The 19393-nt window shown below is 41.1% G+C and overlaps 2 protein-coding genes across 2 annotated transcripts in view; one reads left to right on the top strand and one right to left on the bottom strand.

The window, feature by feature from the left end:
- The window catches only part of LOC311126543 (NADH dehydrogenase (ubiquinone) complex I, assembly factor 6-like), a 308710-nt gene that overhangs the window by 173264 nt on the left and 116053 nt on the right, over positions 1 to 19393 (bottom strand). The window lies entirely within an intron of this gene.
- On the top strand, positions 8979 to 10408 carry LOC311127065 (GSK-3-binding protein-like). The gene has a single exon (XM_084158813.1). The coding sequence runs from the start codon at positions 9074 to 9076 to the stop codon at positions 9557 to 9559; it is 486 nt and encodes a 161-aa protein (XP_084014939.1). The 5' UTR covers positions 8979 to 9073; the 3' UTR covers positions 9560 to 10408.

Here is a 19393-nt window from a genome sequence, read left to right as displayed (position 1 = left end):
GCAGATGATTAGATATGAAAATGTTGTGTAACACTTTATTATAGGGCCCCTGCATAGGGGCTGTGTACAGTTCTGTCCATTAAAAACGTATTTCTCTTGAATGTTCTACCGTTGTGAAGGAGACCAGTAGAGCACCATGTGGCAACAAGCAGAGAGAAAAAGGAGGGGGAGGTGTAGGAGGGAGAGTTTCTAGAAAAACAGAAAATGTCTGCCCTCTTACCAACACGTCCTACACGACAAAGCTTTTGCTGTTTGTGCTCTGCTTCAGAGTCTGTTTTGACTCAGTTCCATAACCTTTAGTCAGACAACATGGTGGACATCATTCACCAGGCACTTTACAATCTGTGCTAAAGGTGCTGTTCAGCAGAATATAGTGGCCATGTTAGATTTATGTAACAACAACCTCTGTCATAACTCACAGCCTTGTGGGTCTAAAACTGGGTTACTCTTGGCCCATCCCACCAGCCCCATGGCCATATTGTTGAACATGTCTAACTCAAGCCAGCTGTGTACCAATGGCTATAATTAGAAAAAAAAGAGGCCAGACGGTCAACCGACTGAAATAGCCTCAGACCAGGGTCCCCTATTTCAAAACAGATGGCTCTATTTACTCTGACGTTCAATGCCACTTCTCTCCTTGTTGGGTCTATTTGTTTGTTTGGGTGATGTGTCATGTCTGCATTATGTGTTTTCATACAGAGACAACATGGAGGTTTGGACCATTGTATTTGAGGAACAAACTATTTGGGAAAAGCTACTGACATACTGTATTCATGTATATTGCTGTTGATGATGACGATGATGAGCCTATTTTGCATAACACTGACCCATTAAATTCTTGGACACGTCTAATGACTAATGAGTTCACTTTCCACACTAGACCACATCACGCACACAGTGCATCGATGTCTACCTCTGGCAATGGTCAGCATGATCTTACCGGCTATTATAATTGGATCTTACTGAGTGTGGCCCCAATCCAACTTCAATGCTAGGTGTAGACAGAAAGCTCATCGATAACAACAGCCATTCCTAACGTAGCATTCTCCTCTCACCGCTACCGTCGCTGCTGCCCTTTGTACTGGGATGAGGACAGAGAGAGAGAGAAACTGTGTGACAGTGAGGGAATATGATATAGTGAATAAGCAGGACAGAGAGAAAGCAGGAGCAGGATTGGAGGGCGGAGACTCTCCGCAGAGTAAACATAGCCAATTGGCTCATGCGTTGGCAGCGGGCCAGCATCAGAGGGCAATCGGTGCATTCACTGGAACACGTGTTCCCGCTGGCCAACAACACAAACCTGGCCTTCACTACAACACGGGGGCCCGGAAAAGCCTGGGAAAGGGTGGGAGGGGAGGGGGGAGGGATTCTTAGAAATAGTAAATGACTGTGACAAGTGTGGCAAAAACAAATGTGAAAAACAAAGCAACGGCCATAGCAGGAATGGGCATCAGTCCCATATCAACTCAGTCAACTCGGTTAGTGAATGTAAAGTCAATTGATTGATTGGCATTTCTGATCATTGGGATATTTAAGACATTTAATCTGAAATTAATTTTAATCAGACAATAAAACGACTGAGTTGAAATGGAAACCTCTATACTCATTTTTAATTTAATTTCATCCCCAAAAATATATATAATGTTCCATAAAGAATATGGATATTTCTAGTCATTTACACACACACTCACAGACAGACAGACAGACAGACATAAAGACAGACAGACACACACACACACACACACACAGGGAGCCTTATACTGTCGCCGTCTCCTTCTAAACTCCTGTAATCACACACACACACATCAAATCAGATCACAGTCCCAGGAGTTGGCCAGGGTGAAGTTTTCTGAGAGTAAGGGAGAAACACCCTCCCTTTAGGCAGGCCTGCTATTATTCCTGACTCCCTTGTCCCCCCTCCCTCTCTCCCCAGCTCATTTCCCAGGCTCCTGTTGGGCTTTGTTTTGACTGGGTGGTGGATCACCTTGCTAGCCTGGGGAAGATGAATGCTGACTAAAAGGTGCAATAAATCCACCATGGGTCTATATCAACCAGCGATGGAGCCAATTATATTTTGAATTCAATCAATTCATGAAGTGAAATCAAATTCAATTCAGAAATAAAAAATCTGCCCATTATTTCTATGAGGAATAATTTCCTGAATTGGTTAACTGTAAAAGGAATGGACCCCATCCTATATAACACAATATTTGCATTTGCATGGTGAATGCACATGTAGGCCTACAGCCCCACATAGACAAACAGACACACTATTGCGTAAATCCATTTGAATTCAATCACTTTTTGACAGCATCCGTTTTGATTTAAACAAAACATTCCATACATGCTTGCCCATGGAAGAAGTGGTCAAAAAGCTACTTTTTGGACCTGAATGCCAAAACATTCAGGAGATGAAGGTGCTCAAAGTTGACCCATTTTGCATACCCCACCAGCACCATACACTAAGACATCCATGTCTTCATCTGGAAAAGATAAACGGTTGAGTTTGATATAATTTAAAAGTTTACAAACAGGGTTGTCAAACTATTTTATAATTTCTTGAATTTGTTGTATTTGATAAAAAATGAATTTTTTTTGCCTTTAACGTAAATGATCTAAAAACGCATAAAACGTTGATTATTTTCATGTTCACATATGTTGTAGCTTAGACCCTATTTTACAGGTTTTTGTGTTGTGCCCGCTGCACCACTGCAATTTAACTGGTACACCACTGAAATTGAAATGAAATGGTAACTTCCAATTACTACCACAAAGATGGCCGCCGGTCCATCAACTGTCTAATGTTAACTTAAATCAGGGGTATCAAACATACGGGGGGACAAATTTAATATACTTTAAAATGACTAAAACCAAATCGCAATTGTGTAGAAATGATAATGGTCCTACATTCATACAGTTTATTGACCTTGTTCAGCTTACAAATAATCACTGAAATGAAAGCTAGACAGTCAGGAAGCATAGAAAAATAATCATAACATGGATAGAGGACTATTTTTATCAAATTTTGACTGTGAGGAAATAACACATTTTCAGTGCAGCCCTCTGGACCTCTTTGAAGACCGAATGCGGCCCAGGGGCAAAATGAGTTGGACACCCCTGACTTAAATGGTCAAGTCTATTCTACTATCTATTTCTATGATTTCAATAGGTTCCTATGGAGGATTGACAGTATACTTTAAAACAACAGATATTTCCATTCAAGTCAACATTATCTGATATGTGGACCTCCAACCATTTGAAAGTTTCTATTTTATTCCCATTTTAGTACATTTATCAGCCAAAACATGATACACACCATCTATTCCAAGAGCATGCTGTGTCTCAACCAATGGCGGGCACAACACAAAACCCTCAGATTATTTTTTTCAAGAAATTATTAAATAGTTTGACAACCCTGTTTGTGAGCTTTTAAATGATATCAATCTCAACCGTTTATCTTTTCCAATGATTAAGACATGGATGTCTCATGGTATGATGAGGTATGTAAAAGGGGTCAACTTCGAGCACTTTTATCTCTTGAATGTTTTGGGCAAATATGTATGGAAGGTTTCGTTCAAATTAAAAGGGGTGCTGTCAAAAACAAATTGAATTCAAATGGATTTACCCTATGACACACACAGACACAAACAGCCGCTCTCACAAACAGCCCTGGAATTGATACTAAATTAATCTCCTAATGTGTTGCTGTTTCATAGCAACTAGAAACCCCCTCCTGTGACCCTGATCCACTGATCTGAGAGCCTGATTAAACACACAAACACAAATACCCTGCATAAAAACAAAATTAACACAAATACATAGGGATTATGTTTGCTCAGTGTGAAGCATTGGGAGGTCAATAAAAACAGTAAACGCCATGCAGGCATTTAAATAGCAAACCCATGTGGTTGGTTAACTGTCTCCATATCCCCCATGTTGGCCAGAGTAGGCATAGTTACATCCTTGAATAGGCATAGTTACATCCTTGAAAAGGCTTGTTCTAACAAGATGTCTTCTTGTTCACTGTGCTCAAAGTTTTCCAAACCCCTGGCTGTGTCTAAATTGGCCTAAAGAGCATTGTTTCCTTATCTGCTTTCCTTCATGATGACCACTTCTCCAAAGCAGCAGGAGGCAATATGTGAAAACAATAATGGAAAAATATCCAACTAATCCATCAATCAATAGGACAAAAGGAAAGGAGAGAAATAGATTAATTTAGTCACAGTATTAGAGCACAGCCCCTGTTGTCCAAGCAGGTCTGTTGTCCTTGGGAGTTGGGAGGAGCAGATTGGGCCATTTTTTAGATAAGCTTTTGAGGAAGAGTTGTTAGAATCAGTTTAAGTTTTCAATTCTCTACTGTCAAATGGATAATCCATATGCATATAAATTCTATGGAATACCTCTATGTGCAATTCCTGTCAAATAAAATACATACGCAGAATTAAGTGAAGGGGTCACGAAAGGAAGCTTTGGTAAAGGCTCTTTCATGCCTTTAGCACTTTGTTCATTGTGTTTGGTTGTGCACCAAGGAAACGCCTCACTAGCATTAGCAGGAAGTGGGAAAATGTCTAGCTAATCTCAGCTAGCCCACTACAAAGAGGATAGGACTACGAATCTACGCTCACAGGAACTCTCACACACTCTCCCTATGTTTACAAGTTTACTGTGAAGCACAAGGATTATCGCCTAGGTTACTTGGCAGTAGTATGACTTGTGCTTTGACAACAATGAAAGAAAAAGAGGCATTGATATAGTATTATAAATGAAGCAGTGGTTTATGTGGAAATGGTGGCTCTTAACCTTCATACAATAACACTTCTCAAATCCTTCCTAAACCTTATCTCACACTTTGAAGTAGATTATTTTACCGCAGCCCACATGTTCTGGAATATGACTCTCGAGTCCTTCATTTGTATGTTTAGTCTATATATTTTATATTGGTTCTATAAATACAGCATGTTCTGGTATGTTCTAATCTAATTAATGTTCTAATCTACAATTCTCAGCTTTCTCTGTTTATAGAATGCTTGAGTGGCATGTATGAACCTTGTTTTATACTTGAGTTTTACTTGTGTTATTATTACTAACATTAGTAGTAGTAGCAGCAGTAGTAGTATTAGTAGTAATAGTAGTAGTAGTAGTAGTAGTAGTAGTAGTAGTAGTAATAGTAGTAGTGTTATAGTGCTTGTGTTGACCTCTTGCTCCTTTGTAGTATTTCAAAATAAACCTGTCCATGCTCATTATTGTCCCCATTGCAGAGGACAGCATTTCAGAGGCAGGCACCTCCCAAACGTCTCTTACTGTACTTTCAACTTACATGACTTTGAGAGGTAGAAATCAAAAGGCAGACGGGTTACACAACACTCAGTGGTACAGGATGTACAGTACAAACCCGTATGGGGTCATTTGGTGGCGCTGTGTATCGAATGTTATGCAATGGGAAGCAATGATAAGGTCCAACAATGCTCTCTGTTTACTTTAATACAGATCTTTGCACCAATAGCAGTAGAGCAAGGTCTGACATACAACCAAAACATATGTTTTAGATTTCATACCCACGGTATAGCATTATAATTGTTTAATACAAAGTAATGGAAGAAGCAGGAGCTCTGTAAGAATTTCTGTTTTATGGCAACACAATATTGTGCTAATTACCCATAATATTATATAGCCTACATTTGTCATTTGGTTGAACTATCCTTTTAAAGGTAGGCCCATATGGTCACTTAAATGTCAATGTTCTTAAATAGTTTTCTGACATTGAAAGTTGGCTGTAGTTCCGTGCCTGCAATAGCTTTAGTCTAAATTACTAAGAGTACATGGACCTGGAATTAGCTACTACTATTAGCATGCTATTTCAGGGTCAGCCATTTAAGATCCAGATAGCTTCCCCCCATCATTCTGTGGACATCTTTCGGGGTAAGAAACTGTTTAAAGCATTTTAAAATATTGTTAATTACAATACTTTGTAATTAAGTAGTGACTCATTCTTAATCCCTTCCTTCAATCACATCTCATTTCAATCACCACATATCTAGTACAAGCATCATCCATCCCAATGACTGCCACACATCTATATACATTACTGAGTCATCAACTGATGATGTTATGTTAGCACACAGGGTCTCAGATTTTGTCCAACACTCTGTCTTTCTCCATGGAGAAGGTTCCTAGAACTGAGGGGGTCCCAGTCGATGGTTGCACCGTGGAGCAACAGCACACCGAGCAAACTATCCACCGCCTCTGAGCAGGATCCCTTAATGACTGACACAGCGCATGCATTCTCCCTAACCAAATTAGATATGACATTTAAGGACCTAAATTAAGGGTGGAAAACAAGCTACTCTGTTTATAGGCAAAAGTGGGACTTTGGTGGGAGTTCAGGTTGAGGTGATGGTACTCACAGCACTGACAAATGAATGTGAAATTGACTCTGACACACTCCCTCCTCCCATTAGAGTTAGAATACCCACTGACAGCCGTTTGAGATAAAACATGAATGGTACTTCAGAACTTGGACGTGTATTATGATACATTTTTAATGGCCTTCAATATTAAGGGTGTGCCATTATTTCTAATCAGACAAAAGGGTGTGGTAAATAAAAGGTACCTGGACTACAACTGTGGACAGAAATTGTGCAGCACTGAATTCCACAGCCAGGAATCTACTTCCACAACCCCTCAGTATTATGAGACTGTTATGTGACTTGACACTGATGTAACTCTTGACAGATTGAAAGCCTGTAAATTACAGGAACATCAGGTGAAGTAAGGTCACTATGCTCCTGAAAAGATGATGGGCTGACAGCATGTAATCTTTGTTGATCAATCTCATATGGTGAGAGAGCTTTATGATTGGCAGTTGCCAAGTGTTGCTTTCTCTCAAGTAACAGCATGCACTGCAGCTCTGCCAAGTGAGTCCTACAGCCAATGTCATTCACTGCATCATGTTCACGATGCAAACATTACCATGTGATAGGGAACTGGATAGCGAATTGCACTTTAGATGAAGTCATAGATGAAGTTCAGTTCATGGCAAACACACCAGAGGGCCAAATTATTTCTTGGGAAAATGATATATTAGTAAAAGTAGAGGATGCTCTCTTCTCTTTTACTGAATCAAAGATATATATGATAAAGGTCAAGTATTCTAATACAAGATCTCTGGGCGCATCACATTTACATTGCATTTTAGTCATTTAGCAGACGCTCTTATCCAGAGCGACTTACAGTTAGTGAGTGCATACATTTATTTGTTTATTTTTTCATACTGGCCCCCCTTGGGAAACGAACCCACAACCCTGGCGTTGCAAACGCCATGCTCTACCAACTGAGCTACATCCCTGCCGGCCATTCCCTCCCCTACCCCGGACGACGCTGGGCCAATTGTGCGCCGCCCCATGGGTCGCGGCCATCAAGTTCAACTGTACCAAATATTGAGTGAAGCCAACTACATACTTTTGTTGAGTTTCAGCCCAAATGAGACACATTACAAAGAACTCTGTCTGTCTGTCTGTCTTTCATGTAATCTCTAAACTGTATGTCCCATAGGACAGGATCTCATTGTCAAACTCTGATGAGTAACTTGACTGTTAGCTCAGGGCTTATTTATGTTGAACAATGTAATAATTCTATTATTGTTTTTCAGTGGGTGCAATACTCGGAAGACCCTCATATGGTGTCAGCACATACTCAGTGGAAGGAAGAAACCCAATAACCCCCTGCTTTGGCAGAGCTCCAAGTCCTATCAAAGTCAAATGAATAGACACGGTACACTCAATACACTGTTTCACCAGTTCCCCTCCCCCTCTCCGACGAGGACAGTCATACTAGTAAAATGGGAACATTCCTGCAACACAACCAGTTGCTAGTACAGACCACAGACAAACAGGAATTGATGTTGACCAGCCAGTTGTTTACTGCATGTCTCAGTCATAGCGGAAGAGAATGAGGAAATCGATATATTGTATTGTACTCTGAACCTAGTAAACATATTTCACGTATAAACTAAATCCATTCCCCATAATGACTTTATTTTATGCCTTGCGAAGTGTTAGGGAAACCTACCACGTACCCGAATGACCTGAAAATGGAAAGCAGCACCAGGGCTAGGGACAGGCTGTAGTACAGACACGCACCACGTGAACACGATAGTCGCCCCTTATATGGTCATGAGGGCGCTCTTTGACTGGAGCGTTCGAGTTCAGCACGATTCGGAGAAATCCGAAATGTACTCCATGTTCTAACAACTGACGTAAATCATCACAGCACGTTTTGCGCATAATAGATCGTGCATTCTGATGCATTGACAGGTACATCTGCACATATAATGAATAAAACATGTATAATTGTTTATTACATAATGTAATAATTGTAATGTATGTAATCCGAACATTAATCAATTATGGTTATTTCAACAATCCAGCAAATCTTTGTCAAACATTTGAAATATGCAGCATTTTAGAGTGGAGGGATGATATTGAAAATAATATTGCATGAAAACAATTGAATGATTGCTAATTATGATAAAATACTTCTGAGTCAAAGGTTTTTGATTTCATGGGTTGTGGAATATAGCAATTTGCACCAAGAAATAAGTCAGAGGTTTATGACAATTTGTGTTATTGGAAAAACATAGTTTATTTGACCCACATAACATAGCTAGACAGTTACAGGTTATGTATTATGTCCAGTTGGCCTGGATGTGCCAAGACGGAATAAAATCGGGGGAATCGTGCAGGTCGGTCTTTAAATAAGATATGAATAGTCAGAGTTGTGTTTTGAAAATATGTCATACATAATAAGGAATTCTATAATAAGATTAATTAATGAATACTTTGTACGGAAAATAATATAAATGAAGAATCCCACTATTGGAAATCATTTGAATGATGACCGCACCCACATTGGAAATGGTACATTCCGGATCATACGTCATCCATTGTTTACAAAATATCGAGGGGGTTACATGCTTACTTGCTTTTCTGCCGATCAACGTGGTGAGAGGAAGGAACCGATCTACGCTCCCATTAATTTCGAAAATATAGCCAATAAACACACAAAATACAACAAAATGCCTTGTCGAAAGGAGAACTACATCCTCTTGGAGCAGTCTGTTACCGTCGATTCGAAAGAAGTGGACGCTTTGGTCACGAAAATCGGCGAGGCGTTGCAGCTTCACAACAATAGTGCTAATCAAAAGACGATGTCATGTCTCCACGGTCTCACCAGCAACTGCAACAGTAGCAACATCAAACAAGCTAACAACAACAATGGCGTGGCCCTGCAAAAACGTACCGGGTGCTGCATACGGATTCGAAACCGGGGGCAACGTAGTAACAGAGCTAGTCCATACAGCTTCCCTGGCTCAAGTAACCAGGAGTGGGATAATTTCAAACCTTGGAACCGAAAGAGGATCAACGCAGCTGTAGAGAACGACGACCCACATCAGTTACTTCAGGAATTAATATTGTCTGGGAATCTAATCAAAGAAGCAGTCAGGCGGCTGCAGTTCTCTACGACTGAGTGTGGGGATCTTTCGGACAATCTGCTATGCTGATGATGCGGACGATGTGTATTCGTTATCGAGATGTTACGGACAAAACGAAAATACTATTTTGCTGACATGGCTAGCTAGCTATAACGTTAGACTATAAATGTTGAGAACGATTAAATGTCATGGCGGTGACGTTAGAATGTCTAATTTGTGACCGTTAATTTAGGCTTTTTTTCATTTAGCCAATGAGTTAACTAACTAGTTAACGTTAGCCATGTTTATTTGAACCTCACTTCATCTTTTGATGGTTCATTTGATTTTTGTTCATGGGTGGGGACTCTCCTTTTCACTATTCGTTGGCTTTAGTTAGTAGCTAGTGATGTCAACCAAGTGAATACTATGTCAACCTAGTGAGCGCTTTATGTTGACCTTGTTTACAAATCTAATCTCAGGCCGCCAGCATTGCCTGTTTTGTTTTGGTCCGTTAGATTTGAAACGACCCGATCCAAGCAAAGGTCTTATGTTACTAGTTAGCATACTAGGCTAGCGCCACACATGCCAGGATGAATTCCAAACGTGTGACGGCGTCGACGGCAGCTTTGTATTTCCTCTACACAGAAGTAACGCGATCAACAACCAGCTACCAAGCCCTGTAAGAGACGGAGGCAGGCGACATGTCAAATGGTTCCGACTACATGTCTCTTCGAACTGTCTGGGGGCGGTGTATTTTTCATAATAATGATGGGACACTGTTGTGCTTCACCTTTGAATTCCAATGCGGATTTCTGTTGATCATTTTCCCATTGTCTGTGTCAAGTAATTTACCATGACCACTTCGCAACGAAGTATTTTATAATGTTCCTGAGTATTCAGGCCTTTTGGTGTCTTAAAATAAACACGGTGTTTTTTCAATTTGGTGTATGTATGCATGCTTATTTTCCTCATCAGATAAAGGTTTCAATAGAATATAGCTAGTAGCTACAGCATTTGGGAATTCTGTCGACATACTACTATACAAAACGCTGCCCTATGTACTGAACAAAAATATAAACATGCAAAAATGTCAAAGGTTTTACAGAGTTAGTTCATAAAGGTAATCAGTAAATTGACAAATTCATTAGGCCCCAATCTATGCATTTCACATGAGTGGGAATACTGATATGCATTTGTTGGTCATAGATACCTTGAAAGAATTAGGGGAGTGGCTCAGAAAACCAGTCAGTATCTGGTGACCACCATTTGACTCATGGAGCGCGACAGATCTCCTTCGCATAGAGTTGATCAGGCTGTTGATTGTGGCGGGAACTGGAACACGCTGTCGTACACGTCAATCCAGAGCATCCCAAATTCTCAATGGATGACATGTCTGGTGAGTATGTAGGCCATGGAAGAACTGGGACATTTTCAGCTTCCAGGAATGGTGTACAGATCCTTGCGACATGGAACCATGCATTATCATGCTGAAACATGAGGTGATGGCAGCGGATGAATGGCATGACAATGGGCCTCTGGATCTCGTCACGGTATCTCTGTGCATGCAAATTGCCATCGATAAAATACAATTGTGTTTGTTGTTGGTAGTTTATCCCGATCGCCTACACGACGCCATATACGCTATTTGCCATCTTCCCCATATAGTTTAAACCAGGATTCATCCGTGAAGAGCACACTTCTCTAGTGTGCCAGTGACCATCGAAGTTGAGCATTTGCCCACTGAAGTCGGTTTATGACGCAAAACTGCAGTCAGGTGAAGACCCTGGTGAGGACAAAGAGCACACAGATGAGCTTCCCTGAGATGGTTTCTGACAGTTTGCAGAAATTCTTCGGTTGTGCAAACCCACAGCTTCATCAGCTGTCAGGGTGGCTGGTCTCAGACAATCCTGCAGGTGAAGAAGCTGGATGTGAAGGTCCTGGGCTGGCATGGTTACACATGGTCTGCAGTTGTGAGGCTGGTCAGTTGTACTGCCAAATTCTCTAAACATTGTTGGAGGTGGCTTATAGTAGAGACATTAACATAAAAGTATCAGGCAATAGCTCTGGTGGACATTCCTGCAGTCAGCATGCCAATTGCACACTCCCTCAAAACTTGAGACATCTGTGGCATTGTGTTGTGTGACAAAACTGCATATTTTAGTGGCCTTTTATCGTCCCCAGCACAAGGTGCACCTGTGTAATGATCATGCTGTTGAATCAGCTTCTTGATATGCCACACCTGTCAGGTGGATGGATTATCTTGGCAAAGGAGAAATGCTCACTAACAGGGATATAAACAAATTTGTGCTCAACATTTGAGAAATAAGCTTTATGTGACTATGGAACATTTCTGGGACCTTTTATTTCAGCTCATAAAACATGGGACCAACACTTTACATGTTGTGTTTATATTTTTGTTCAGTGTAGTTTCATAGCTGATTACACTTTCCCCATTTAAATGTACTGCTTTATTTATTCCATCAATTTATGCTCAAAAACATTTCACCTCCCTGTTCAATGTTGGGCCTTGCCTGTGTGTGTGTTCGCAGTTGGAAAGGACACATGTCCATTTTCTACAGTGTTATGTTATGGGGTTTGCCCCCAGTGGCCTACACTACACTGGTTGACAATAGTTTGTGGAAAACATGTTTTGCTCTTCCCCTTACCCAGTGTGAGGGCCAATAAATTGTTTAAGCGTCTCCACCCCCATGCATTTTATACTGGATGTTCAGCTACACTTCATTATCATTTATGGTCACAATAACAGATGTTCGTACAAATAGAGAATAGTTGGTATCATGTTTTGGTTGTATCTTACTGTCGTACATGACTGGGGAACATTCTCATAACTGATTATCCACAAATCACACCGTTAAGTCAAAGTATACCTGAGTGAATCTCCATAGAGGTCTAGGGATCAAAAGATGCCAAAACACAAAATGAAGAAGAGAACCACCACTGTTGACCCAAGTCCTTATTATTTTCTGAATGACACAATAGAGTTTGTTCTACAGTAGGCTACATTCGGGAAATGTTGCAACATTACCTCTTTCTAGACTGGTGTGACCCAAAATCAGATCCATGTCCACACCTACTTGTGTTTATTCTACAAAAATGGCACCTCCTTCATATAAACCTGTTTTGTGAGCACATGTTGAGAAGTAGGCATAGCCCTAGACTATCATCATGGTGAAACAGAAATCGACCTTGTTTTCATTCTGTTGGTTTGAATCCGTTAATGACCCCATGTGGATAAAACTATAATGATAGCCACTTTTAATTTTCAGTACACAAAGTGTGCTACTGAGGAACAGACACCAGATGGCAGTATACAACTAGGATGTGGAAAAATCAAATTACTTTATTGGCTTGGAAATAAATAAATAACCTCAAATAATAAAATTATGTAAACAAATGGACTTCCATCTACACATATGGGAGTTCACAGCTAGTGTGACAGGCTATGAAGTTGAGATTTCCACCAATTTCAACCACAAACAATACTATAAATAATTTGTCAGAGCATTGTGAGGATTTTGCTGGCAACAATCAGAAGCCTATTGTGGCTTGTATAAGGTATAAATAAATGAGGGTTTTCATTGTAAATAGAGAATCATGTAGAAAAGTTTAATTTCAAACCTTCGTACAGCCTTAACATTTTAAAAGATGTGTATAAAGAGAAAACAAAGGGCCTGAATCTAGTAGTTTTTTGCACAAGTGTGCCAGTGCCACTCTCCCTCTATGCCAGATACTGGAAACCTTGCTGCTGCTGCTATTGCTTTCAATGTCACAAACATTGAATCCTAGATAATTTTATACAGGACAAGCTCTGTGTCCTACATTCTTCCCTACAATTACCAAATAAAATCAGAGAGAGAAGAGTGGGGCTGAAGTCATTTGAATGGCATCCAATCTCTTTTAAGATAATCATAGGTTACACTTTATTTTACCTTAACCCTTATTTGGAAGGTGCTTTCAGGACAGAAATACCCACACCTAATCAGCAGCCTTTGTGAGGTGCCACCCATCTCTCCTCTCCCCTGATTAGATACCAGCATGGCATATGGAAGGCAAACCTTAGAACACACCTGCATGTGTTACTGTAACAAGCAGCAACAAAACGGGCTAACGTACTGACAACAGACAGGGTTCCTTAACCTCATTACCATGTCTCACCTGGAGAAGTGCCCCAGCAAAACAAAGGGGCTGGTCTACCAAATGCCACCTCAAAGTAGCTGGGAGAGAAAAGGCTTCATAGGAAATCTATTAATATTTGATTGGTATAATTGTTGTATTCTGACATCGTTCTAGACACAGACAGGTGCCAAACCAATGGCACATCAGCCATTTGTTTGTTATGCAGCCCTGTCTGAGCCTTACTGTATGGCACATGTCAGACTCATTCCACGGAGGGCAGAGTGTCTGAGGGTTTTTCCTCCACCCTTGTACTTGATTGATGAATTAAGGGCACTAATTAGTAAGGAACTCCCCTCACTTGGTTGTCTAGGTCTTAATAGAAAGGATAACCCAAAAACCTGCAGACACTTCTCTCTCTCTTTCTTTCTCTCCATTTCTCACTGTCTCCACTCAGAATGAAGAGGGGAGTGACGTCTGTGTATCTGTTTATCATTAACTAGCCTCGCACAACCATCCTGATTTGAGAGCATAAACAGAATGTAAGCTTGCAAGATATGGCGCAGTGGTCTAAGGCACTGCATCGCAGTGCTAGCTGTGCCACTAGAGATCCTGGTTCGAGTCCAGGCTCTGTCGCAGCCGGCCGTGACCGGGAGACCCATGGGCGGCGCACAATTGGTCCAGCGTCGTCCAATGTAGGGGAGGGTTTGGCCGGCAGGGATGTGGGTTCGTTTCCGACCGGGGGCCAGTATGAATAAAAACGAAAAACATGTATGCATTCACTAACTGTAAGTCGCCCTGGATAAGAGCGTCTGCTAAATGACCTAAATGTAAATATGGATGGTCGTAAAAGGCTAGTCCTTACCTGTCAATGATGAAATTTGAACAGAAAACCAGTTAGATCCATAGGCGTAAAAAATTAACAAAAGCAGCCCCTAGAAATCTTTTTGGTGTCATATGAAATATATATTTAGCATTTAAGCTAGCTATTTGGCATTCAATATCCTTGCAACATCCCTTAAGCATGGAAAGATATTTAAGCCATTTAAGCCTATATTTAGCCCTTGAGCTAACTCTGGCACTGGATAAATATGAACCTTTAGTTTCAGTACGAGACTGATTCGGCAATGCCTATGATGTTGGATTAAAATCAGGAAGTGAGTCATTCCTTCAGACTCTAGTAAAGTCATTCTGCTTTACTCTCTCTCTTGTCTTTTTAGCTTAGGACTGCTTTGCCAAGTGTGCAAATCCTTTCCCAAAATGTGTGGGCCCTAGAGGCTCACAGCGAAATATTTTGGATGATATTTAAAATCCAGTTGTCCCTTTGAACAAAGTGTTTCACACAATAACTAATTAGTATCACTTAGGTTGGAAGCTGGTTTATCTCAGGCTGGCATTTTGAATGTAGTCTTATGTCTGTCGCTATATTCAGACATAAAACATTTGAAAGTCACTGAACAACTGGAAAATAGGGAAGGACAAACAAACATGGAGAGGGAAGAAGAAGTTGCCCCTAGCTAGACAGTAAAGGTCAGTTTAGCATTTACCCTCCTATATGGTTAGGATTTGAAGAGGGTAAGCTAATTCTAGACATGTACAGGTTGGATGTGTCAGTGCATACATTGTGAGGATTAATCAGAGACACACTCTAAAAGGACAATTTGTTTTGTATTATGATGCTGTTGGAGTGTGGAGATGATGCCTGGTGACACTCATTCAGACATCAGGTGATCAAAGGCAAGGATTCCACAAGGAATAAACCTAACTCTGACTGGTTCACCATGACTTGATTGAAAGGATTTTCACTCATAGTTAATGAATGATGAAGGTGTCAAACTGTGAGTATGATTAAGAGTTAATTTACAAGAGGAAAAGTGAAAGACAGAAACATTTACTCATCATCCTCACTTCATTCACACTAAAAAAGCTGTTCCAATTAAAACATACAGTGCATTCGGCAATACTTTTTCCACATTTTGTTACTTTATGGCCTTATTCTACAATTGATTAAATTGTTTTCCCTCATCAATCTACACACAATACCCCATAATGGCAAAGCAAAAAAAGGTTTTTTATAAATGTTAGCAAATTTATAAATAATAAAAAATGGAAATATCACATTTACATAAGTATTCAGACCCTTTACTCAGTACTTTGTTGAAGCACCTTTGGCAGCGATTACAGCCTCAAGTCTTTTTGGGTATGAAGCTACAAGCTTGGCACACCTGTATTTGGGGAGTTTCTCCCATTCTTCTCTGCAGATCCTCTCAAGCTCTGTCAGGTTGGATGGGGATCGTCGCTGCACAGCTATTTTCAGGTCTCTCCAGCGATGTTGGATTGGGTTCAAGTCCGGGCTCTGGCTGGGCCACTCAAGGACATTCAGAGACTTGTCCCGAAGCCACTCCTAGGTTGTCTTGGCTGTGTGCTTAGGGTCGTTGGCCTGTTGGAAGGTGAACCTTCGCCCCAGTCTGAGGTCCTGAGCGCTCTGGAGCAGGTTTTCATCAAGGATCTCTCTGTCCTTTGCTCCGTTCATCTTTCCCTCGATTCTGATTAGTCTCCCAGTCCCTGCCACTGAAAAACATCCCCACAGCATGATGCTGCCACCACCATGCTTCACCGTAGGGATGGTGCCAGGTTTCCTCCAGATGTGACGCTTGACATTCAGGCCAAACAGTTCAATCTTGGTTTCATCAGACCAGATAATCTTGTTTCTCATGGTCTGAGAGTCCTTTAGGTGCCTTTTGGCAAACTCCAAGCAGGCTGTCATGTGCCTTTTACTGAAGAGTGGCTTCCGTCTGGCCACTCTACCATAAAGGCCTAATTAGTGAAGTGCTGCAGAGATGGTTGTCCTTCTGGAAGGTTCTCCCATATCCACAGAGGAACTCTGGAGCTCTGTCAGAGTGACCATCGGGTTCTTGGTCACCTCCCTGACCAAGGCCCTTCTCCCCCGATTGCTCAGTTTGGCCAGGCGGCCAGCTCTAGGAAGAGTCTTGGTGGTTCCAAACTTCTTCCATTTAAGGATGATGGAGGCCACTGTGTTCTTGGGGATCTTCAATGCTGCAGACATTTTTGGTACCCTTCCCCAGATCTGTGCCTCGACACAATCCTGTCTCGGAGCTCTACGGACAATTCCTTCAACCTCATGGCTTGGTTTTTGCTCTGACATGCACTGTCAACTGTGGGACTTTATATAGACAGGTGTGTGCCTTTCCAAATTATGTCCAATCAATTTGTAGAAACATCTCAAGGATGATCAATGGAAACAGGATGCACCTGAGCTCAATTTCGAGTCTAATAGCAAAGGGTCTGAAGACTTATGTAAATAAGGTATTTCAGTTTTTTTATTTTTTATAAATTTGCAAAAATGTATAAAAACATGTTTTCGCCTTTGTCATTATGGGGTATTGTGTGTAGATTGATGAGGACATTTTTTTCTTTAATCAATTTTAGAATAAGGCTGTAACGTAACAGCATGTGGAAAAAGTGAAGGGGTCTGCATACTTTCCGAATGCACAGTATATCAATATCAAAAGGCAACCTAATCCAAAGCGCTCTATCAAATAAAGTGTTAATCTCCTCTCATTTTAAATATCAACTGGCAGTCTATCCAGCCCACTTCTCTTTTAGAGATTCCCCTGACATGATCATACATGGATTACATATTCCACCCACTGACACAGAAAGCTGAAACTGTATGCTGAGTGCTCACTCAAGCTCCAAGTGGCACTCGCATGCCTTTTTCCTCCACCACACTTTAGTTAAACCGAGAGTGCTGCTCTAATATTGAGCCATAAAGTAACATGAGAGCCCTTAATATGTGTGTTTTAATCGCTCACATCTTCACTGGACTGAAAACATCGCCTCTGCGCTTGTAAATGAAAGCATTAAAAGTAACGTTACTTAACCCAATGTATACTGAACAAAAATATCAATGCAACATGTAATGTGTTGGTTCCATGTTTCATGAGGTGAAATAAAAGATCCCAGAAGTTTTCCATATGCACAAAAAGCTTATTTCTCTCCAATTTTGTGCACAAATATGTTTACATCCCTGTTAGTGAGCATTTCTCCTTTGCCAAGATAATCCATCCACCTGACTGGTGTGGCATATCAAGAAGCTGATTAAACTGCATGATCATTACACAGGTGCACTTTGTGCTGGGGACAATAAAAGGCCACTCTAAAATATGCAGTTTTGTCACACAACACAATGCCAAAGATGTCTCAAGTTTTGAGGGAGTGTGCAATTGGCATGCTGACTGCAGGCATGTCCACCAGAGCTGTTGCCATATAATTGAATGTTAATTTCTCTACCAATGTCGTTTTAGAGAATTTGGCAGTATGACCAACCGGCCTCACAACTGCAGACCACATGTAACCATGCCAGCCCAGGACCCCCACATCCGGCTTCTTCACCTGCGGGTTCGTCTGAGACCAGCCACCCGGAAAGCTGATGAAACTGAGGACTATTTCTGTCTGTAATAAATCCCTTTTGTGGGGAAAGACTCATTCTGATTGGCTGGGCCTGGCTCCACAGTGGGTGGGCCTGGCTCCCAAGTGGGTGGGCCTATGCCCTCCCAGGCCCACCCATGTCTGTGCCCCTGCCCAGTCATGTGAAATCCATAGATTAGGACCTAATTAATTTATTTCAATTGGCTGATTTCCTTATATGAACTGTAACTCAGTCAAATCGTTGAAATTGTTGCATGTGGCATTTCTATTTTTGTTCAGTATAATAATACGTATAATAATACGTAATACGTCACCGTCTAAACAACCTTTTTGCTGATAATTTATAGAACATGGCATTGGATCTTCATTACTAAAGACTTGCCATGAGAGTGGACTGCCTATCCTAATGAACTAAGGGACCCTGGAAAGCAGGGCACTGTGCTTCCTTGAGGACTGTGTGATGTAAGGGTTTAATAAGACTACGTTTGAAGTTTGGGATGAAAGACTTGTGCTCAGGGGCTCAGCCATGGGGGAGTACAAGATATCAACACACACGAAACACTTGAAATACCCCCAGCAACAAGCAACAGGCTCGGTATTGCAAGAGTTGGGTTCTGCGAGTCCATTCTTTTATAACCATACTATTAAAAGGTGAGGATAGTTTTGAAGCAATAGCAGGACATTTCTCCATAACTTTCAGTGCTCTTGGCCCAGTGTTCTCTCCTTGAGTGTCCTAGCAGTGTTTTTGCCTCATGGCGTGTTTTGTTCTCTCTCTCCCCTGGGAATGCCTGGCCCTCATTTGTACTTTTGCACCGTCCTGCTTCAGATTGAGGCTCTGTGCTAGCCATGAAGTTGCAATACCGACCGCTTCAAATGACCTTAATGAAAAAGTTGGTTGCCAATGTCAACAATGTTTATAAACGCCAACACAGGTAATAAATAATGGTGTAAAAAAGCCCTTTTGCTTTAATATTGTTACTTTACTCACCTACAGTAGAATGTGTGTCATATTTCCAACACGGCTTTAGTACAGCAAAATGAGAGATGAGTAGGAGGGAGGAAAGGGGGGAGCGTGGTAAAACATAAATATCCTATTGATCTCACACACACTGAATCTGTCCTCTGCTACTCTGACTTATTTGTGAAATACTACCAGAAATGACTGGTCAATCTCTTCTCATTTCTCACTTTCACCCAATAACCCCTAAAATAAGATGTACTACATAGCCCGGCCCGTGTCCTTCTGCCAGTCCAAGCAACGATATCCCTCCTTGAACCACTCTATGGTCATCTTAAAATAGTAAGAACGAGTGAGAGAGAATATGGCAGAGATATACG

Source organism: Coregonus lavaretus (assembly GCF_964263955.1).
Source record: "Coregonus lavaretus genome assembly, chromosome: 3".
Classification (NCBI taxonomy): domain Eukaryota; kingdom Metazoa; phylum Chordata; class Actinopteri; order Salmoniformes; family Salmonidae; genus Coregonus; species Coregonus lavaretus.
Note: the sequence above shows the minus strand (reverse complement) of the source record. Positions and strands in the feature narration are given on the sequence as shown.

Coding starts and splice junctions, on each gene's coding strand:
- LOC311127065 (XM_084158813.1), top strand. CDS start 9,074: ATGCCTTGTCGAAAGGAGAACTACATCCTCTTGGAGCAGTCTGTTACC.